This window comes from Phallusia mammillata, chromosome 3 (assembly GCF_965637545.1).
Source record: "Phallusia mammillata chromosome 3, kaPhaMamm4.hap1.1, whole genome shotgun sequence".
NCBI lineage: Eukaryota > Metazoa > Chordata > Ascidiacea > Phlebobranchia > Ascidiidae > Phallusia > Phallusia mammillata.
Window position 1 is genome coordinate 18652810 of NC_137254.1, and position 20914 is coordinate 18673723.

Consider the following 20914-nt stretch of genomic DNA (forward strand, 5'->3'; position numbering starts at 1 on the left):
TGGGAATAATTTTACGCTCACAAGTGACAACAGCGTGAGACCGGGTAAAGCAACTGACACAGGAACTCACCCCAGAAATTTTGTAAATTTCTGGTAAGTGGCGCAACAGAACATAGGCGTTTGTAATGGCAATATTTGCTGATTGGCGAATTGCAGACTGGCCATTTGCAGAAGCCTATGCTTTGTTGCGCCACCTACCGTGAGACTGTAGGTTCGGGTTGAGAACTAAATCCAACGTTGGAAACTAAGTTTTAGGTTAATTTCATTAGTGAAACCTCAGCCCAACCCTAATAGCCCTAACTGTCAGCATTATTACAAAATTGTATTTTAAATATTCGCCAAGGCTCTTTGCGCCAACAAACTTGTCAGGTTTTCTATGATGCAATCCAGAGTTATTTTTGTTCCGTTGAGCATTTTGCTGAATGAAAGATGCATAGTGGCTGAACGCGCTGGCGACATCGTGCGATAAGGCGTTACGCGGCTGGGGGACCGTTGCTGGGACCAGTCGAGGGGATTATAAAAACTGACCAATTTAGTTAACGAAAAAGAGTGGGTTTCGCCAGGAGAATAAATCATGTTTCTACACTACTTGACATTTTTGCAAAACCCCGTAAAAATATCTGGTCAGTGGTATTGTTTGCATCAGCTGACCTTGCCAACAAAAGTTAATTACCCTACAAAGATTATGCAATTGGTAGAGCAGCTTGGGAAGTTAACGAGCATTTTGCATAGGATGTGCATTCCTCCTAAAATGTAGGGATTAAGCGACACGAAATAATGTTAATCTCCCATTGCGACGCAGAACAAGGTACTGTATTATATGTAATAAAAAGTTTCTCCTTCAACAAACTAGTCGTCGTCGTTCGTTTTTGCGCTATGGGCAGAAACTACAATTTTGTGAACTGCTGCTTCATGTATAAGGTTAATGTAGAACTAGAACTATAAGCAATAAAATAAGTAAAAAGAACATTTTTGTAAATGCAAATTAAATAAAAGTGAAAAAACTGCGGATAGCAACCCTTTTTAAAGCCATAGAAGGTCAGCTACAAAATAATACAACAATTGCGCCATCATGAACTTCAAAAAATTAAATTTCCCTGACGTAGACTAAACAAGTCTAGAATGTGAAATTGTCCCCGGGCTAGTTACTTGGTATCTGCATTTAAAACATCTTGTTTAACTTGCAAAACTGTGACAGGTCACAAGCAATTCGCTGTAAGAATATATAGGATCAGATTCTTTGCCCTTCTGTCTTATGGTAAATTAACCACTCTAGGTGTTCCACAACGGTACTAAACATAATGTGAAATCGATATCCTCGCTAGTGAAATATGATTTTTGTTACATCGCCATTGTACAAATTATTAAGTTTTCTATGTTTCCCGCCAGTAGTCTTAACCACTGATCTCTATAAACCGGTAGGCATATTTCCAAAATGTTTCCGAATTCGAACAACGGGGTTTTTAAGCCAATCACAATGGAGGAACTTCGCGGGTCACGGCATCTTTTAACCAATCACAACACACCCTGCGTATCAGATTTTATTAACCAATTAGAGGACACCTTGCGTAGCAACCGGCCTTCCATCGTATTTAAAGTATGTTTAGCACAGTTTAGTGATGGTTGTAAATTGTAATAGTTACAGGAAAAAGCAATTATTTTGTTCTTTTTAACATAATAACGCTTATAAACGATTTTGGTGGCAATGGCGGTGTCTATCGTTCATGAAAAGGATTTTCTGCAGTAAGTAACCCAAAATGGATTATTAATGACTATATGGTTTTCTAACTTGAGAGTTCTGACCCTTTTGTCCTGTATCTACAGAAGATGTTTAAATTAGAGTAAGTTTATGACCAGACTTTCCAGTAATTTTGATTGGAGACAAAAAGCAGTGGAAAGTTTCCATCTCTTGTGCTCAATTTGATACACGTGTATAGTTGAAACATAATCAAGTCTCACCCCAAAAGACAACTTCAAGTCTTACTCGAAACGACAAGAACAGAAAAGCCAAGACACCCTACCCAAACATTGACAGCAATTGTCTAAAAGTGACAAGCTATTGACACTCACATTTCTTTTCTGCTTGACATCAAAAGCACAAAGTTCTTATGCCTTTCAGCTTTTCAATGCACTTTGGTTTGAAATATATTTACTAGTTTTAATTATACTGTGCAGCGTGTACATGTAGATCTCAAAGCTGTAACATTTACCACTGGTTGTGAACATTTGGTACTAGATTAATTTCAGTTTAGACACAATACATTAAATAAAAATATCATGATGTGGTATAAACTTATTTAGTATACTTCATAAATTAAGTACTTTTCCTTTGAAATGTTATGCAGTATCTATATCCTAAATGGTGAAGTTTATAAGCTTGTTGTTCTGTTTTTATGTTGAATTAAAATTGTAGTGTTGACTACCATGGTGAATTTTATAATCAATTTGCCCTAGAAATGCTACGAAGGACCTTGCACCTGTAGAAATAGCACAATGCAACAAAAGATGGACTAAAATCGTTAGATGTTTATTTAAAAATTGTGATTACAGCCTGCATAATAAACAGAAAATGTTTAGTGTAGGGTTGGGTATTATCTGGTCAAATCGAAACTATACACACTATAATAAATACATTTACAAAATGGCCCTTTTAGTTAGTAGTTAAACACTATCCTTGTCCATCACCACAAGTAATGAATGTAAAAGTCATCTAATATTAATTAGTTTGTAAATGTTGAATATATATTATATCACAGGATTTTCCAACTATACCACAGATCTTTTTTACACAAACAGCTGCCAGCTTGTCTGTATTTTTCACATATATATTACAAATGTAAATGGTTTTCTGGTGATATTCTATATGCTCTAAATTGATGTCATATTTTACCAAAGAATAAAGTACTTGATGATACAAATGTAATGTTGCATCTATGCTCATGGTTTGCAACAATAAGCATAAAAAAGCTTGGCGAGTTTTTTTTTACATTTTAGATAGGGTGCTGTCAATGGACAGGTTTGCCAACTGTAATTAACAGTATGCTAAGTGAAAAGGTTTTTGTTTCATCACAAATATTATGAAGATATTATAGATACATAACAGACATAACCGACTTTTATACTATTTATGGTTCCAAACATGGGATTGCAAATAAATAAAACCTAAACTAGTGTAAGAAAAAATTTAATACTGAGAAAAAGTTGGTCACATACAGTGAGATAAGGAAAACAACTTTCTAAGACTGCTGCATGATTGTTTTAGGTGGTAGTTATTATGTACACTATTTTTGGGTATAAATGTTTATCATTTTAATGTCGTAAGAAAAAAGCACAACAAACTCTTCTCACAATTTACTTCATACTGTAGTAGCATTTAGTTACATTTAAGTTAGAACTGCACTGTGTACAACTAAAAAAGCCATTCATCTCTGTTAGTTAGGAACAGTTTGATGAACTGCACTGTGTACAACCAAGAAAACCATTCATCTCTGTTAGTTTGGAACAGTTTGTTGATCCCAAGGTATGGCATGCATAATTTGATAAATTGCGTTGTTCATAGGTGATTGCACTAGCGACAATGAGGCACAATACGCTTTTATTATACCATCCAAACTTGTTTGTTGTGCAGTACTCATCATATATGCATAGGAAAAAATCGACATTGATTGATTGAAAGGGATGTGTTGCTATCCTAAACAAACACATACCATTGATGAGAGAAAATATTTTGCATAGAAGCTATTTCAGACTTAATAACAATTAGTAGTGTTTAATTTACCATGCATAAAGCATTTATTGCACAGAAACCATTTTACACTCACTAAAATTATAATTTTCTGTTATTCATAACCTAACGAGCGTTACCTTCATTTCAAACATCCCAAATACATCAGTCTTTATCTTGTTCTGACCCGCAAAACGCATTTTTAAATCAAAACTGACAACAAACTTTGAATCGTTGACAACAGTCAAGTTAAAGTCACCACTTAGCAACCTAGACGTGACGTAACGACAACCCGCAGATTTCCGCTGTTGTGATTGGCTGAAAAAACCCTGTTGTTCGAATTCGGAAACATTTTGGAAATATGCAACCGGTAGAGCTACTAACACCATACGTTTCGCCTGATCCAAAAGTGCTTAATTTTCGACAGGTGGCGCAAAGAGCACTTTTTTCATTTAAAACGGTATATCTTACAAAATGCTAACGGTTAGCATATTTCCAAAATGTTTCCGAATTCGAACCACAGGGCTTTTTCAGCCAATCACAGCAGCGAAAATCTGCGGGTTGTCGTTACGTCACGTCTAGGTTGCTAAGCGGTTACTTTGACTTCAGTATTGTCGACGTTGCAAGTTTTATGTCAGTTTTGAATGAAAAAAAAAACGTTTTTACAAGTCGGAACATAGTGAAGACTGATGCATTTTGGATGTTTAAACTGAAGGTAATGTTTATTAGGTTAAGTATAGCAGTAAATTATACACACATAATTTTTATTGGGTGTAAAATCACTTTTGTGCAATATATGCTCCATTAATGTTAGATTATACACTGATACTTTTTATTAAGTCTGAAATAGCTTTTGTGCAAAATATTTTCTATTATTAATGCTATGTGTTTGTTTAGGATAGCAACGCAACCCCTTCAATCCATCAATGTCAAAATTTTACTTTGTATATTTTTTACTTTGTATATGATGAGCACTGCATGCAGGAAAGTTTGCATGGCATAAAAACAGTGTATTATGCCTCATTGTCTCTAGTGCAAGCACCTATGATCAACGCAATTGAACACATGCATGCCATACCTTGGGATCAACAAACTGTTCCTAACCTACGGAGATGAATGGTTTATAATTGTACACAGTGCAGTTTTAACATAAGTGTACACTAGGCCTGCCAGTTGCATAGTTGTTCCAATAACTCCCCGTATTTTCAGTTTTGAATGTTGTTCTGTGCCACCAATGTATATGTTATTTTTATTGTGCATGTTTTTTTTCTGGAATTTTGTCATAAGTTTACAATAAAACAGAAGCGATTTTAAATAGCAAATTGAAGTAGTGTGCTTGAGAACAAATGCAGGATTAAGAAAAACTACTACAGTATAAAGTAAGTTATGAGAAGATTTACTTGTGCTAGCAAATTTATTGTTTTTCTTGTGACATTGAAATGATAATAGTCCCAAAAAATGTTGTACAGAATAGCTACCATCTAAAACTATGCAGCAGTGTCAGAAATTTATTTTCCTTATCTCACCTGATGTGAGCAGCTTTTTCTCAGATATTTTATTTTTCTTGTTTACACCAGTTTTTTTTTGTTCATTTATAATCACATGTATAAAACAAAACACCATTTTACTTACAATACTCTAAATTAGGGTAAGCAAGCTTGGGTAGTATTGACAGCACTCTATATTACCAGTCATATTTGTCAACAAGTTAAATTAGTTTGTCTTGACCTTGCTACACAGGCTATTTATTTTCCTTCATGGTTTATATTAGTTTATTTATTTGCAACTCTTTTTTGGAACAAACAGTTGTACCTAAATTAAAACACTATATCACTCATTTCAACAGTCCTCCAAAAGTTTGTTTATTATGCATGCAGTAACCACAGTTAAAAATAATCAGTCAACACAGTTCTATAAAGTAGATCCAATGATAATCTATTGGTATAACATTCTCCATGATAGTCAATATGTTTACTAGTACAATAACTTTAGTTATAGCTAATTGTCAAGCAAATGCTATTTAACTTGGAGTGCTTGATGTCTCTGATCTGCCTTGCCTTTTCCTGTAGTCCATCCCTTCTCAAGGTTTTATTTGTTTTGGCAGCGCAAATGCTCTTCCTCGATTCCACACATACAGGCCTGAGCTCTAGTGGCTTAAGGCACCATAAGCTATAGGTAATCACTTTGGAGCATGGAAAAGTAAATTCTAATTGTTAAACAACAAATATGATTATGCATCCATGCAGGTTCTGGAATAGGAAATAGGTAATAATACAAAAATACACGGAAAAGCTGCAGAAAAAGAGTAAAACACAAAAGGAAATGAATTTTTGTACCAATCATACCAAGAAAATATATCATTTTAATGTCAGTACCAAAAAAAAACAATGTATTTTGCTCCCAGCATTGCGGCTGCCAATTGAGTTTCTTCCAAATGAATGAAGTGCTGATCTTATTTGTGCAACAAAATGAGCAGAAGAGATAGAGTTCTTAAACCTTTCTAATGCTTCATTAGTTTTCTTTTAATGAAAGTCACTAGAGTGCTTGGTCTTTATAAGCTCAGAACGCTATTAAATTTAAGAAAAGTTCTCTGCAGTGTAGTCTGGACACTGATTTATGTTTATGAGGGTCCAGCAATGCCATCAGACAATGAAGTGGGTGGATTGATTTCCATGGCATTTGAACAGCCACCATGATCTTGTGTAGATGTGTGGTGGCCAAATCACTAATGAATTCCACAGATGGGGCCTGCTACTGACCAAAAGCAACGCCTACATACATATGCTTCTGAGGTGCTGATCCCTGATACATCCCCAATTGGACTACCACATAACAGGACTGTAAGTGAGGCATTAGTCTGGTCCAGATTGGTTGTAGAAGCCACAAACACCACCTCAGAAGATTGTAACATCATTTTGTCGATTCTTTCCATGATCGGACTTACAATGGCACGAACATAAAATCCTTTAAATTGCTAAGGGCAGATCTTAGCCTCAGATTTATCGGCATACTTCTGTATAGCACAAAACAAATTTATACCACTTGATGCCCCAAAGTTATATTTACGCCACTGATCCCAGAGATAGTACATAGAGCAGGGTTTTGGATTATGGCAGTTGTTAGTGACTGCTGCACTTATTCCATCTGTAACAAGCAACTTGGTCTCATGGGTTTGAACTTTTTAATGCTTGAGACACTAACAATCATTGCCAAAAATTTTTTGTAGATTCACTGATCTTTAGCTAACCAAGGTTTCCGGCAGCTTTAAGTAAGTGATTGTGGTTAACTGTCATACACGGATGAGTAGAAAAAACTGTCATACACGGATGAGTAGAAACCAACTTATCTGATGTTTAGTTGACTTGGTGTAAAGTTTGATCTTAACATCCATAGACACAGGACATAAAGTGTTGAATTTGATGCACCAATTTCATGTTGGCAAAACTGATTAAGATGGCATTTAAAGGTTTCCCCAAAATATTTTAGGGTTGAAAAATGTTTGGCATACATTCCAGCTAGTACTAGAAACTACACAAAAAGACTCAAGCCACTCGTCCCAGTCTTTTGCTGATTGTAAGGTCAATCTAAAAACCATTTCTTCATTTCCTTTTGTTACTAATTTTCCTTCAAGTTCCGCAATTTGCTGCATGGAATCCACTTAACAATATCCGATAATTATTTACAAAAAAGCTTGTGATTAATTATTAAAAATGCCTTTTAAAATGGTTTTATTTTAGTAATACAATTATAAAACCACGCACAACCTTAACTTACAAATATAGTAACTCAAGGCAGATTGACTGGTTACGACGCAAGCTGTCTTCTGATTGGTTCAATGAGTCGACTACGCTGATTTGTTAAAAAGTCGCATGACCCGGGAAAACCCGCCTTTGTGATTGGCTTAAAAAGCCCTGTGGTTCGAATTCGGAAACATTTTGGAAATATGCTAACGGTTAGGGCTATTAGGGTTGAGGTAAGGTATTGGTACTTAAAATTCAATAAAACTAACCCAAAAAATTAGTTACTAATGTAAAAGTTTCATGTAAATATTTCCCAACCCAACCCATTTATAGCCGCTAAATACATAATTCAGCTCTTTACGCCACCTATCGAAAATTAAGCACTTTTGGATCAGGCGAAACGTATGGTGTTAGTAGCTCTACCCTATAAACCAGGGGTTCTTAAACTTTTTCGGTCGTGCCCCACTTGACACTATTTATTTATTCTCACGCCCCCCCTAAAAAACGTTAGCACTGATGATGCTTGTTTTTTGAAAACAACATACATCGTAGGTCCGCCTTAAGCTACTGTCAAGTTAGTTCCAATCGTTAGAAAAAGCCACTTCAACACTGAAAAGTTGCGAAAAAAAGTTTTTTTTTGCGCGCGCACAGAGCCACGTTGCCAGTAGTATTTTTTTGCGCGCGCACAGAGCCACGTTGCCAGTATTCTTGTAATGTTGCCCAGAAAATTGTTGTTACACTCAAAGTCAAGGCAATCTCTAATGCGAAATTGCGAACAAACAAAGAATGTACAGCCGACTATATAGTACAGGGGTCACCAAACTACGGCCCGCGATCCCATTTTTTAGGTTTGCCAAAACGTATTAATAACTTTGTTAATGTCAAAATTTAATCTACTCCTTACGAAAGTTTACTATTACGACATGTAAAATTAATATTACCGACTTTCATAGGATTGCAACGTTCAAAGCCAGTTTATTACGTCAAAGACAAAACAAAGAGTGTTAATTGTGCGCAAACAATTGCCTTATTGTGTTACTTGTGACGTAATATACAAACATTCCTTGTAAGATGAGACTAACTATACAATTTAACAGATTTTAAATGGGTTTTTAAAATGACCAAAAAATAATAATCTTGGCACCCCTATAAAATACCCTCGTGGGCTAAGCTTGAGAAGACGGCACTATAAACGGCACGCGCGACTTAGTATTAAACGTATCCAGGCCGCAGTGTAGAAAAGTTTGGGTAGAACAACTGGACATCCTTTTCAGAGTAATGAAGCGTTTACTTTAAACAATAAGGTCGAAATCAGTGCCGACATAATTCCAATGCATTCATTTACAATTGTTTGCAAGTGAAAACTTGCTGCCATAATGTGCTGCGCCCCCCTTGCGAACCCTTTACGCCCCCCTAGGGGGGCGCGCCCCCCAGTTTAAGAACCCCTGCTATAAACCCTGGATTGCGCTACTGGCCGTCACGGTTGAAGCAAATTGAAGCGTAATGGCGGCTGAAAAGGAAGCCCCAAAAATGCATTGCGGGCAATGGGGAGAGAGTGGAAAAATGACGATAATTTTTGTTTTAGGCATTTGTATAGCGGTTTTTGCAGATATGATTTGTAGATTAATAGGACGCATGTATTCCAGTGTGTAATAACCTATAAATATGCGTAGATTGACTGTGATGTGTATTAGTGTATGTGTACTGGATATACGTTATTAAGTTAATGTTGAAATAAATCATTACTAAGTGGAAATAAATGTTTTATTATGCAATATAAGTGGTTTGCGTGCTTTTTTAAGTATTTTAGACATGAATCCAACAAGATGGCTACTTCCTTCACACAAGATGATGTAATTCTTTGTGTGACATTACCTTGTGCTAATCCAAACTGCTGTTTTTGACTGTTATCAAACTTCAGGAAATTCTGACCAACATGTGGAATAAAATAATATTTCAACTATTTGACTTTTTTTCTCGTTTGAGTGCATTTGGTTTGGGTCTTTATTATCTTGCCATGGTGATATTATGAAATTTTGCAATTCCATTTTACATTTATGATAAATTTGTTTCCAAACATTTCAGACATAATAGGGTTTATATTTCTCCAATAACCAACCTTTATTGTCTCTGGTAAAATTCCACTGGAATGTTTCAGTCTCCTCCCAAACCCTCAAGCTTTATGACACTGCAAGATTACAATCCAGCCTTTTTCGACAACAAATACACTACAGAGGGATTGGAATCAGATTAAACATTTTTTGTGTGTATACTGTTCTACTTCCACTGTGTATGTTTTGTAATCATTTCTGACACTGCCTGTAACATGATATGCTGCACATTTTAAACTTAAACAACTTTGAGGTTGTTGTTTTTTTATTTTGTGAATGCACCATCTGTTATGATGGTGATCATCTGACAAAAAATACAGGATATCTGTATGAACTTGGCTGGTGTATTTGTTGCCTTCCGTCCTGTTTAGCAAGAATTTAAGTGATAACTGGTGTGCAGGTGTGTTTTTGCAGAAAATTGCTTATTAAGTAGAATAAAAACAATATTTCATGATTCTGACTGAAATAGTACATAAATAGGCAACTCATTTGGGTAGTTAAACTTGTCCACCCTAACTGCTATGATGTCTTAAATGCATTTATATGCACATGTATCTCTTTGAGATATTAGAATTTTGTTAAGAGTTTGTAGTTTGAGAATTCACAACATTAGAAAAAATTTATTCAACACATGTTGGTTGCAAAGTGAAAAGGGTAGATTAAATGAGCTACTTGTGAGCTTACTAGATTTATGGTTTGTAACATAGAAGCAAAATAATGTTGAATCTGCTACAAAAAAACTTTTAAACAGCCATATTTTAGCTCCAAGACTTTGCTGACAATCAAAAACAGCAGTTTGGATCAGCACAAGGTGATGCTAAATAAAGTATCACATCGTCTTGTGTGAAGAAAATAGCCATTCTTGTTGGATTTGTGTCTTAAATATTAATAAATACATGTAAACTACTTATATTGCACAATAAAACATTTATTACCACTCAATAATGATTTATTTCAACATTAACTGAATAATGTATTCCCAGTACACATACACTAATACACATCACAATCAATCTACGCATATTTATTGGTTATTACACACTGGAATACATGCGTCCTATTAATCTACAAATCATATCTGCAAAAATCGCTACACAAATGCCTAAAATAAAAATTATCGTCATTTTTCCACTCTCTCCCCATTGCCCGCAATGCATTTTTGGGGCTTCCTTTTGCAGCCGCCATTACGCTTCAATTTGCTTCAAAAATCACCCAACCGTTCAACGGAGTAGCGCAATCCAGTGTTTATAGAGATCAGTGGTCTTAACTTACTTGTATGGCGCAATGTTTGTGCAACCTGGTGACATTATTATCACACAATACGTGCTTGTGATGTCACAACCTTGGCATTGTTTTACTGAAGTCAAGCCTTGTAAGTGTGGCTGCCTCGTGTTTATTAGCGACTGGATGTTATAGAGGCAGCATGCTTTATAAATTGACCGGTTATGTTTTGTTTCTTTGGTAACGAATAGGAAATTTGTGCTAACTGAACTGTTGCCGGTCGTCCAATGTGTAATTTGTGCATTTCTGCCCCACGGATCCCGCCGTCGTCAGCCAACTTGCTGTTGCTGTAAATAACTGTATTATTCCGGTAAGCTTTGTTGCTTAAAGTCTCGCAGTTCGTTACTAATGTGTTTTGGTGATGTTTATTGAATTTGATGCTGTATTTGCAGAACCTAAAATCTCCTGATCGCTTTGAATGTTACTGTGACTCTGGTCCTATAATAGTTCGGTAAGAGTCAACTATACTGATAATTTCTCGTCTGTTTCCTTAACTAAATTAGTGCATATTTGCAGAAACCGCATTTGCCCTTGTGCTCGTCTTGCTGCTGAACCCTCGAGCGCCACCCCTGTCCTTAATTGCCTTAATAAAGAATTCGTTATTTCGGATCTTGGTGCCTTGGAGTTGTTGAGCGCAAGGAAAGGCGCGTTTAGAACCGTTCTTGGAACTTAAGCGATTGCCCCTGCTGTGCTGTCTGGGCGCATAGAGTCACGCCCTCTACTAATTAAAAAACAGCGCAACAATTTTGAAAAGGTTCCATAAGCAAAAAAATACAACGGGGGTTTGTATTTTCTCGAACTGTTTAAAACTTATAATTTTTAATGCATTTTGTAACATTTTTGATAAAAGCTGCAGGCCATTTCAATAAAATAGGTTGAAATTTTCTTGTCAAGCGAGAGCTAACGTGCAGCTGTAGTTGAAGCGAAATTTTTTCCACCAAACCAGTTTTGTTTTATAAACATACTGCACCGAAGTCAAGACTAAAAAACGGTAAACAAAAAAAATGATTTGTTTAAAAGAGTATTTAACAGTGAAACTTTTTCAAATTCTAGGTCAGAATTTCCAAATGCTGGCCCGCGACCAATTGTAGCTCAGGAGATAAATATCATCTCCGCGAAATTATATTAGGCCACGAATTTCAAGCATTTGAGTGACAACTATAGATTTTGTTTCAAATGTCTTAAACCAGGGTTCGGCAACCTTTTGTATGCAACGGGCCAAAACTATGATTTGCCAAGACGCTGCGGCCGTATGATTTTTACCTTTTAGTTGCGTTTAGTTTTAGTCATGTTGTTGTAACTCTTAAATGCAGCTTATTTTAATGTGGGTTGGCCCGCTATTTGGCAATGTTGATTTGGAAAAGCAACCGACATTGCACAAAATGGACGAAAGCGAGGTCACTTTCCGTTGCGTTCCCTAACCTTGATTAACACTTATATTACATAAACTGGATTTAAAGCAATAAAGCTGCCCACCACGATAATAAATAAATAACCAGTCGCAACCAAGGCAGCAAAAGTTTCTGTAATTTGGGTCGCAGGACATTGGACTGTTTTTTTTTGTTGGTCGCACCAAAAAGTATTTGCGGGTCCTTGATTTCGGGCACTTGAAACACTATCGCAACAAAGATACTTGCACTTGAATTTACGTATGTTGAGTTTGTTTGTTTGTTCGTTAAAATTTCGATTGTAATAAAACAATAACATAGGGATCAACATGAAGGCACATACCTGAATTTACAACAGCGGTTCCCCCAAATTTCTCCAGCGGTTTCCCAAATTTTGGAAATGGCTATTTTTTGGTATTTAAATGTAACACTTGCGGCCTCTTAAAACTGCTTAGCGGTCACCCAAACCAAACCTTAAAAAAAACCTGGTTGCGTCTAAAAAATACAAGCCTCGTTGTCTGCAAAACATTAGAAGTTAACTTTAGGTTATGCATTGTGAAAATCATATTGGAGTGTCATAAACCAGTTCACTTGCATCAACGACACAAGGTTTATTTGAAAACATCAATCAAAAAGGAATTTAAGATTCGGCCTGATTCGGCCTAAATTATTCTAGCTTACACCGTTAAGTTACCCAAAAAAACATCCCTTGCCATCAGTGACACAAATAAAACTTTTTTATTTATTTGCATTTATGTTACGTAATATGTAAACCTAATTACAATTGACTTTAATGCTCTGAATAGCGAGTTATATGCCAATTATAATTAATTCATAAACAAGTTGGTGTTATCGGCTTTGCATGACCGATGCACACGTCGATTCTTTGGAGTTTACCCTGAAAACACCCCCAGGCCAATATGCAGACATAGAACCTGACTTGTAATCGTGTTTCTTCCTTACGGCATCATGTCTCAAAGTTGACAAACCACAATTTTTGTCAAGCCTATCGCTGAGATTACACGTTTTCATCTGCTGTCGCATAAACAAATTCGCTTCGGAGAGTTAAATGTAAGAGGATTATTCCACCAACTACAACATGCGCTGAAAAATGACGTGAAGTCGACGTGGTCATATAGAGAAAAAAGTTTTGGCCAAAGCAATATAAGCTTGAAAAAAGCAACGGGGATACATTGTTTCTGCAAACATACAAGGTAACAACTGTTGCTTTTTGAAGCTGTGGTAAGCTTTACGTTATCATCAATTGTACATTTAGATTGACTTGCTGTTCAACTCATGATGGAATTTCTTCGCATTGTTTTTGCTGTTCTGTTGGTCGATATTGTTCATTCTCAGGATCAATGCAACAAACTACAGTTGTGTGCTCCGGTAGCGACTTTGCCGGGTCAAGAACCATACCTTGAAGGTAAGTGATTGTCAATTAACATATAGGTTTGACTTTTAAAAGAATATATTTTTTAACTTACAGGTTTACGAGGCCAGCAAGGAGAAAAGGGTCTTCCTGGTCCTGCAGGACCTCCTGGAAGTAAGAATATATTTTATTACTCAACATTGTTAAAATCTTCGTAATGAAAACAGATATGTTTATGACACCTTTTTGACTTACATATGTTTATAGCACCGGCGTCACCAGAAGTGGAATTCGAAGTTTATGACCTGAAAGCCAAGGTTGAAGGCCTGATGGAAACAAAAACCAGAGGTTAGTTAGACTTGTAAGAGTCAGTGAGTACAGGGTAAAAAAGATTGGTCCAACGCATTTAAGATTTCACTAATAAATTTGGACAGTGCAACCAATCAAATTTAACGTAAAATACAACATTTCAGCTTGCCCTGCAGTGACGTACAAACTTCCACGCAAACGACAAAACCAGGACTTCGTCTGGTATCGTCGTCACATACCTAGCTTCAAAGCAGCCACAGCTTGTGCCTGGGTAAACATCACTGATCTTTCTCACCCTGTTTCTGTGGCCAGCTATGCTGCAAGTACGGCACTAAACAACGATTTTCTTATTTACCTTACTTCCCCAACCAATTTAAATCTTCATGTCAGTTCTGGAACATACAACATCCCTGTGACATTGTCAGCTAATACTCAGGTAAGTGTCTATATAATACTATTAGACTAAAATCGTGTAGGGGCCTAAAACGATGGATTGGCCATTTAGCAAGCTAGAACTAAAAACTGGATCGTTTGTAGGGCTTTCAACGAACAGACATTAAATTTTATAACACATATCATCATGAAACTATCCATTCTATAACCTCGGTTAGTTATATTATAACATTTTGTAGGCTCACTTATGCGCCACGTTCGATAGTTCAACCGCATCAGCGTACGTGGATGGAATTCAAACTGGTAGCGTATCTGGTAAAATTCCACCAACCACTGGAGGCGGAAGTTTCATTTTGGGCCAGGATCAAGACAAGATAAATGCTGGAGGCCTGGATGCTTCTCAGTCATTCAGGTATTAAATAGCTAGACCATGGTGTCTATAGCCATTTTTGCCCCAAGCGAATTCATGTGGTTTTGCGGGCCACTCGACGACAGAAAGTTCGAATGTTAGTTTTCACTACAAACTGGTAGAAAAGTTGCATGCCAAAGTTTGAGACAACAGTAAAATCTATACTTTTTCATTGCTTTAGATCAGTGTTTCTTAACCTTTTTAGCGCTCGTACCCTTTGAGCTTTCATGAAATTTTTTCGTACCCCCTGAACTTAATTAAATTGTAATAATAAGAATTAACATAATTGTAATAATAGGTATTTATAACTTGCGTGTTAAATGCACGCATTAAAACAGTATTGTAAGTAGTACAAAACCAACCCGTTTTAGACATATAACAAAGTAACTTGTTACGCATTCTTTACAAATATGCCTAAATACGGTATGATTTCACCCTGCATGTCGTACCCCCTACACGTACCGCTGGTTAAGAACTCCTGCTTTAAATGCCAAATCATTTTAACAATTTTTTTGTAAGAGGTTTGAAAATTATTTTTGTTTAGTCAAATAAAATCAAAGTTTAAAATTGGTTTCGTTTCATGTTAAATGTATTTATTTTTTCAAGTGGAACGATTAGCAACTACATGATGTGGCCACGAGTTCTGACTTCCTATGAAATCAACGCAATATACAGCAGATGCATTTGTCCTATTGATGATGTCATCACCATGACGATTGACCGAGTTGAAATGTTCGGTCAAGCTGGTTATGACATCCCTTGGTCTTGCCCAGTGTCACCATAACTATACATTGACAATGTTGAAACTGCCTATTGAACAAATGTAAATTTTCTAAAGGAATTGGCTACATAACCTTAAGTGTCCCACAAGGCACAAACGTTTGTAAATATTGCTACGCAATTGATATGAGAGTACTTGATCGGTTTTGCTGTTTATTTCGTTTTCGATCTTGGGTTAAAAATAAAATCATTAACAGTTGCATGAATTTGTTAAACATACAGGAAAGACAACATTCTATTATATTACGAACGGTTTCACGTTTATTAATTACCGTTGAAATTAATCGTTAAAGATCGACCCTAAAGTTGGCCCAGAAAAACATTTTGATACGGTTTTGAACACACTTTTATTAGCAGGAATAACCCTAAACAGAGTATCATGCACACGTTATAGAAGCCATGACAAGTTTTGCGGTATGAGCGATTATACTATTGTTCTTCGCAAATAATAAATTTTACAACCTACAACTTTTTAATAATCGCCGATTTGCTACTTATGTTCATTAGGTATTTAAAGCTAACGTTATCGTAATGCTACTGCCTTTTTAACATAGCTCTAAATGCAACATTTTTATTGAGAAATACACGTATGGCAAGTCACGTCTTCTATGTGCATCAAACATTTTTAGTTGTTGTAAAATGTTGTGGTTCGCAAGACTCATATAATTAAACAACAAAATGCAATTAAATTATATTTTCTTTCGTACAAATCAAACATCTTCATAAAAGGTCGGACAAAGTTATGATGGGCGAACGACAGTTACAAGACGTAATCCCCCCAAAAAAACATTTTTAAGATCTTATTAATCGTACCAAAAATTACAGTGCTTTTGTGCTTATCCGGCATGACAAGAGATAATAGAATTTCTTAAGATTTGAAACTATCAGTAAAAAAAATTAAAAATTAAAAATACTATATTTATGTTTAACAACTAAAATTCAAAAGAGATGAGTAACTTTTGGATGGATTGCAGAAAGATTTTTGTTGGTACCATGTTAAAGTGTTTAAATTGTTGCTAACGAGTGACAAAAATGGCCTAACATTAAATGATCGATCATCGATTATAATTTATTCGCATCCTCGTCGTGCTGTTCATTAGGCGACCGGATAACTCAATTTCAGTTAAACCAGAAACGGAAAATCAAGTTATCGCTGACTTCACGGCCCTCTGTCAGGTCCGTATTTGGTAGTTCAACTATATATGCAAGCCCGTGACTGAGATTGAAAACTTTGTCACGGACACTCGTTTTTTATTTTCTACTCCGAATATTTTTATTGTGGTCAAACACTATACATTTGCTTCGCCCTACTGGTGGTAAAAACGAGAGATTTGAATTGGCATTATACAACAAAAAACACAAAAGCAAAGGAAATTATTATAGAAAAAGCATGCTTTGCAAAGTGTAAACTTATCAGCGTAAGCTTTGCGAAGTGATTCACTCGGGAAGCTGAACCTAGAAATTTCGAACTTATTCATGAAATTTTCGAACAAATTCATAGTGTTTAAATTTTGTTTTATACTGTATTCAAAATTTGTTACATAAAAAATATAACAAAAGGTATAATAACAACACCATCTAAATTATAAACTGACTAACGTCCTTAACCGTGCAAGCTCCTCAATTTGTCAGAACAGAGTTCCATAATTCTTTGGTTCGTTGACTTATTACTTCTCGACAAAAAAATACGACACTAGAAACGTATGGATTAAACTAGCTAGAGATGTAACGATAAGTCGGAAAGACGTAAAACTTACAACGTGATTTTGCGACTGCCTCTTGTACAATGTCCTGTACAAAGTCTGTGTCCAATCACAGCACAGCACAATACAGTACATAATTTACTGCTATGACACGCAATCAATGCTAAACACGCATAAAAATACAGCTGCATACTTATATTAGCATCCTTATTAGGCTACGTCAACATTGATATGATGGCAATTTAATTGGAAAACCTAATTGATCAACTACACAACATTGACATTTTCGCAAACTTTTTAGCTGGCATGTTGAAGCTGGGTGATTTGACAAACCAACGCCGATAAAGCGTGAATTGCTATAAGCACAGCAATCAACATAAAAATTATTTATTAATTTTTGCAAACTGCAAAGAGTTTTGTGCTACTCAAACGTCAGTTGCTTCACCCGTGAGACAGTCCAGATGAGCATTTTTGTTGTGCTTTTAATTATTTTTTGACAAAATAAACACACGTGTGAGTTTTTGAATATTAAATCATCGAAATCATCGTGGTATTTGTTTCGTGTGAGTCAACATGTGTTGATTTAAATTGCCCGCCTGGCTAAATCTCTTCTCACAAATATAGCATTGGTGGGGTTTTTCTTTGGTGTGCGTCAACATGTGCATTTTCAAGTATTCAACTCGACCAAATCTCTTCCAACAAACATCACATTGGTGGGGGTTTTCTTTGGTGTGGGTCAACATGTGCATTTTCATATTTCCAACTCGACTGAATCGTTTCTTACAAATATGACATTCATGGGGTTTTTCATTTGTGTGAGTTATGTTGTGCATTTGCAAGTTTCCAAGGAGACTAAATCTTCTTTTGCAAACATGACATTGATGGGGTTTTTCTTTCGTGTGAGTCAACATGTGTCTTTTTAAACTTTCAATCAGACGAAATGATTTTTCACATACAACACATCGATGGGGTTTCTCATTGGTGTGAATTGACATGTGACGTTTCCTACTTTCAGATCTGCTAAATCGTTTTTTACAAACGTTACAAGGATACAGCTTCTCTTTTGTGTGAGTCAACATATGTTTTTTTAATTGATCACTTATAATGAATCTTTTTTCACACACTTGACATTGATGGAGTTTCTCCTTGGTGTGAGTCAGCATGTGAGTTTTTAAACTCCCCCCTTGACTGAATCCTTTCTCACAAACATTACACCGATGAGGTTTCTCCTTGGTATGAGTCAATATGTGGATTTTCAAATCTTTCTTTACGACAAATTGTTTTTCGCACTGATCACATCGGTATGGTTTTTCCTTGGCATGAGTCAATAAGTGAATTTTTAAACGTTGACCGTTTCGGAATTGTTTTTCACAAACATTACATCGATACGGCTTTTCTTCAGTGTGAATCAACATGTGCTGTTTTAACGTTCTCTTTTGGCGAAATCGTTTTGTGCACACATCACATTGGTAAGGTTTCTGATTGGTGTGGATCATCATGTGAAATTTTAAATGTTCACTTTGTCGAAACTGTTTTTCACAAACGTCACACCGGTGTGTCTTTTCTTTCTTATGGGTCAACATGTGCTGTCTTAAATCATTCTTTGTGCGGAATCTTTTTTTGCAATCATCACATTGGCAAGGTCTTTCATCAGCGTGAATCAACAGGTGATCTTTTAAATGTCCACCCTGGGTAAAGGTTTTCTCACAGGTCATACTGAGATTTTTCACTGATGTAGATCAACGTGAGCCTTTTTAAACTCTTGGCTTTGGAGAATCGTTTTTTTCACAGAAAATATGTCGACAATGCTTCTTTCTAATACAAGTAAGCAAGTTTAGTTTTATATTCCTGGAAAGGTTACACTGTTTTTACTTATATCTCATCGATATGTTTAGCAACTTGATGTGACTACTGTGTTCTTTTGATTCAAATTTGTGTGTTGATTCTTTTGCAATTTACTTCTCACATCCGATAAAGATAAACAAGGTTGCAAACTATTTAACAAACCCTATTTAACCAGCATACGGATCTCTGGGATTTTTCGAAACAATGTACACACAAAAGTTTGTTGGGAAGTTAAGGCGTATCTCTATCTGCCCACGGTCCTAAAAAGAATTGGATTTAAAAATTACTTTGGATGCAAAACTCTTGTTAAAGTTTGTTATAGGCTATTTCCTATTTCCGTACAATTTATGAATTGTATGACGCATAAGGCTCTATTAAACATAGACACGCGGTGATAACAGATTGCCAAATGAACATGATATAATAGCCGACCGATTAGAAAGTTGCTAAAATTATGCCAAATCTTATTGTTCGATCCCTTCAAATTGTTACGGCTCAAATCCACAAACGGCTTACAATAACTGAGTGTACTGGGCTTACAATCAATTATAATAAAATTGCGTTAATGGATTGGAGAAAATGCAAGACACCTGTTTCACATAAGATTAATAATAAGTTAAAAAAAATAAAATTATAACGCGCTTAATCTCGTTATATTTACCCATATACCACAAATTTTGTCAAATTATTTCTTGTTTACTGATAAAAAATACCAAAGGAAAAATAATTGCGTTGCAAGAGCTTCATTTTCAAAATTGATAAAAAACGTCATTATTCGTTTATGTTCAAAATTATAACTCAAAGGTTCTGTTGGAGAACGCACACACATTCTCTAACACGAAAAACGCTACAAGAACAATTTAAACGATTCAAAAAGCATAATGGATTACCTAGTAAATAAATTTTTATCGTTACATCACAAACAAACGACTAATTTTTAAAACAACGTAAATGGGCATAAAAACCATTTACAGTTCAAAACCGTTGTATGCTGTTGTCCTAATTGCCAGTTTTTACAAATTACTAAGACAAAAATTTTGTTAGTAAAATGTAGAGTGCAATTAAATGTGACTTTATTTATCAAATAAAATTTGAGACAGATTCGATGCAATTTAAAAAGCAAACAGCATTCTCTCAAACAAAAGACTGTCAGATATGTGTTAAGAAGCACTTTTCCAAAGAATTCGTTATTTATTTTTGGTTAATACTTATTTTTAGCTAAATATTATTGTCCACTTTATCATTCAAGTTCGAAACCAAAATTCATTAGTAATGCCCAAAACACTTATATTACCAAAAAACATGCCTCTGATCAAAACCATATTCTAACCAGGTTACTTAATTGCATTCTTTGACATTTCACGCTCTGTATCCTAGACCAACACCCCTAACAATCTGTTGTGTGTAGTGCATAAAGTTTCACACCAGGCTTTCTCACGTTCAGCTCTGTGCAACGTAATATGATGGGAATCGAAGGAAATTGTTTAAGTGGGCGGTTAAGTCAAAAGGTTAAAAATTATTGGTTTTAACGAAACCTCCCTGAGCTTGTTAACCGCCTAACCGCCTTTGCTACATGGCGGCCGGCTTTGCAAAAACTTCCTTTCATTGTTCGTAAATTAACAGGAAATAATTTAAACTCGATAAAAACAACGCTACCGAACAGTTCAGTCACTAAACCACAGATAACAGTCTGCTAACAATCTTTTTTTCTGCCAAATATTAAGTCCTCTAAATTTAACGTAATTTGTAAAAGAATAACAATAAGCCAGTTTATACATTTTCATACGCGCCTGATTCGGCAAATCGTATTTTCGGCATGACTTATTCATTCTCACAGGCTTTCAGCTAACGCCATAAGA

General features: G+C 35.7%; 2 protein-coding genes, 4 long non-coding RNA genes and 1 pseudogene across 6 annotated transcripts; 4 read left to right on the forward strand and 3 right to left on the reverse strand.

Moving 5' to 3' along the window:
- Positions 1-1422: 1422 nt before the first annotated feature.
- On the forward strand, positions 1423-2419 carry LOC145218846 (uncharacterized). The gene is made up of 2 exons (XR_013857759.1): positions 1423-1743; positions 1825-2419. It is a non-coding gene; the product is annotated as an uncharacterized LOC145218846 (long non-coding RNA).
- Positions 2420-3294: 875 nt separating this feature from the next.
- On the reverse strand, positions 3295-4091 carry LOC145218845 (uncharacterized). Its single transcript, XR_013857758.1, has 2 exons — positions 3865-4091; positions 3295-3691 (listed from the first exon to the last, which is right to left on the reverse strand). It is a non-coding gene; the product is annotated as an uncharacterized LOC145218845 (long non-coding RNA).
- A 5-nt stretch (positions 4092-4096) lies between these two features.
- Positions 4097-5046, forward strand: LOC145218844 (uncharacterized). The gene is made up of 2 exons (XR_013857757.1): positions 4097-4439; positions 4622-5046. It is a non-coding gene; the product is annotated as an uncharacterized LOC145218844 (long non-coding RNA).
- Positions 5047-5570: 524 nt separating this feature from the next.
- On the reverse strand, positions 5571-7382 carry LOC145218843 (uncharacterized; annotated as a pseudogene).
- Positions 7383-11037: 3655 nt separating this feature from the next.
- On the forward strand, positions 11038-11903 carry LOC145219162 (uncharacterized). Its single transcript, XR_013857870.1, has 3 exons — positions 11038-11166; positions 11249-11307; positions 11373-11903. It is a non-coding gene; the product is annotated as an uncharacterized LOC145219162 (long non-coding RNA).
- A 1478-nt stretch (positions 11904-13381) lies between these two features.
- On the forward strand, positions 13382-15707 carry LOC145219161 (neuronal pentraxin receptor-like). The gene is made up of 7 exons (XM_080086549.1): positions 13382-13458; positions 13521-13670; positions 13734-13790; positions 13884-13964; positions 14090-14361; positions 14558-14730; positions 15334-15707. Exons 2-7 carry the CDS (start codon positions 13541-13543, stop codon positions 15509-15511), a joined length of 891 nt encoding a protein of 296 aa, XP_079942675.1. The 5' UTR covers positions 13382-13458; positions 13521-13540; the 3' UTR covers positions 15512-15707.
- Positions 15708-17640: 1933 nt separating this feature from the next.
- Positions 17641-19198, reverse strand: LOC145218731 (uncharacterized). Its single transcript, XM_080086135.1, has one exon. It carries the CDS (start codon positions 18923-18925, stop codon positions 17753-17755), a length of 1173 nt encoding a protein of 390 aa, XP_079942261.1. The 5' UTR covers positions 18926-19198; the 3' UTR covers positions 17641-17752.
- Positions 19199-20914: the final 1716 nt, after the last annotated feature.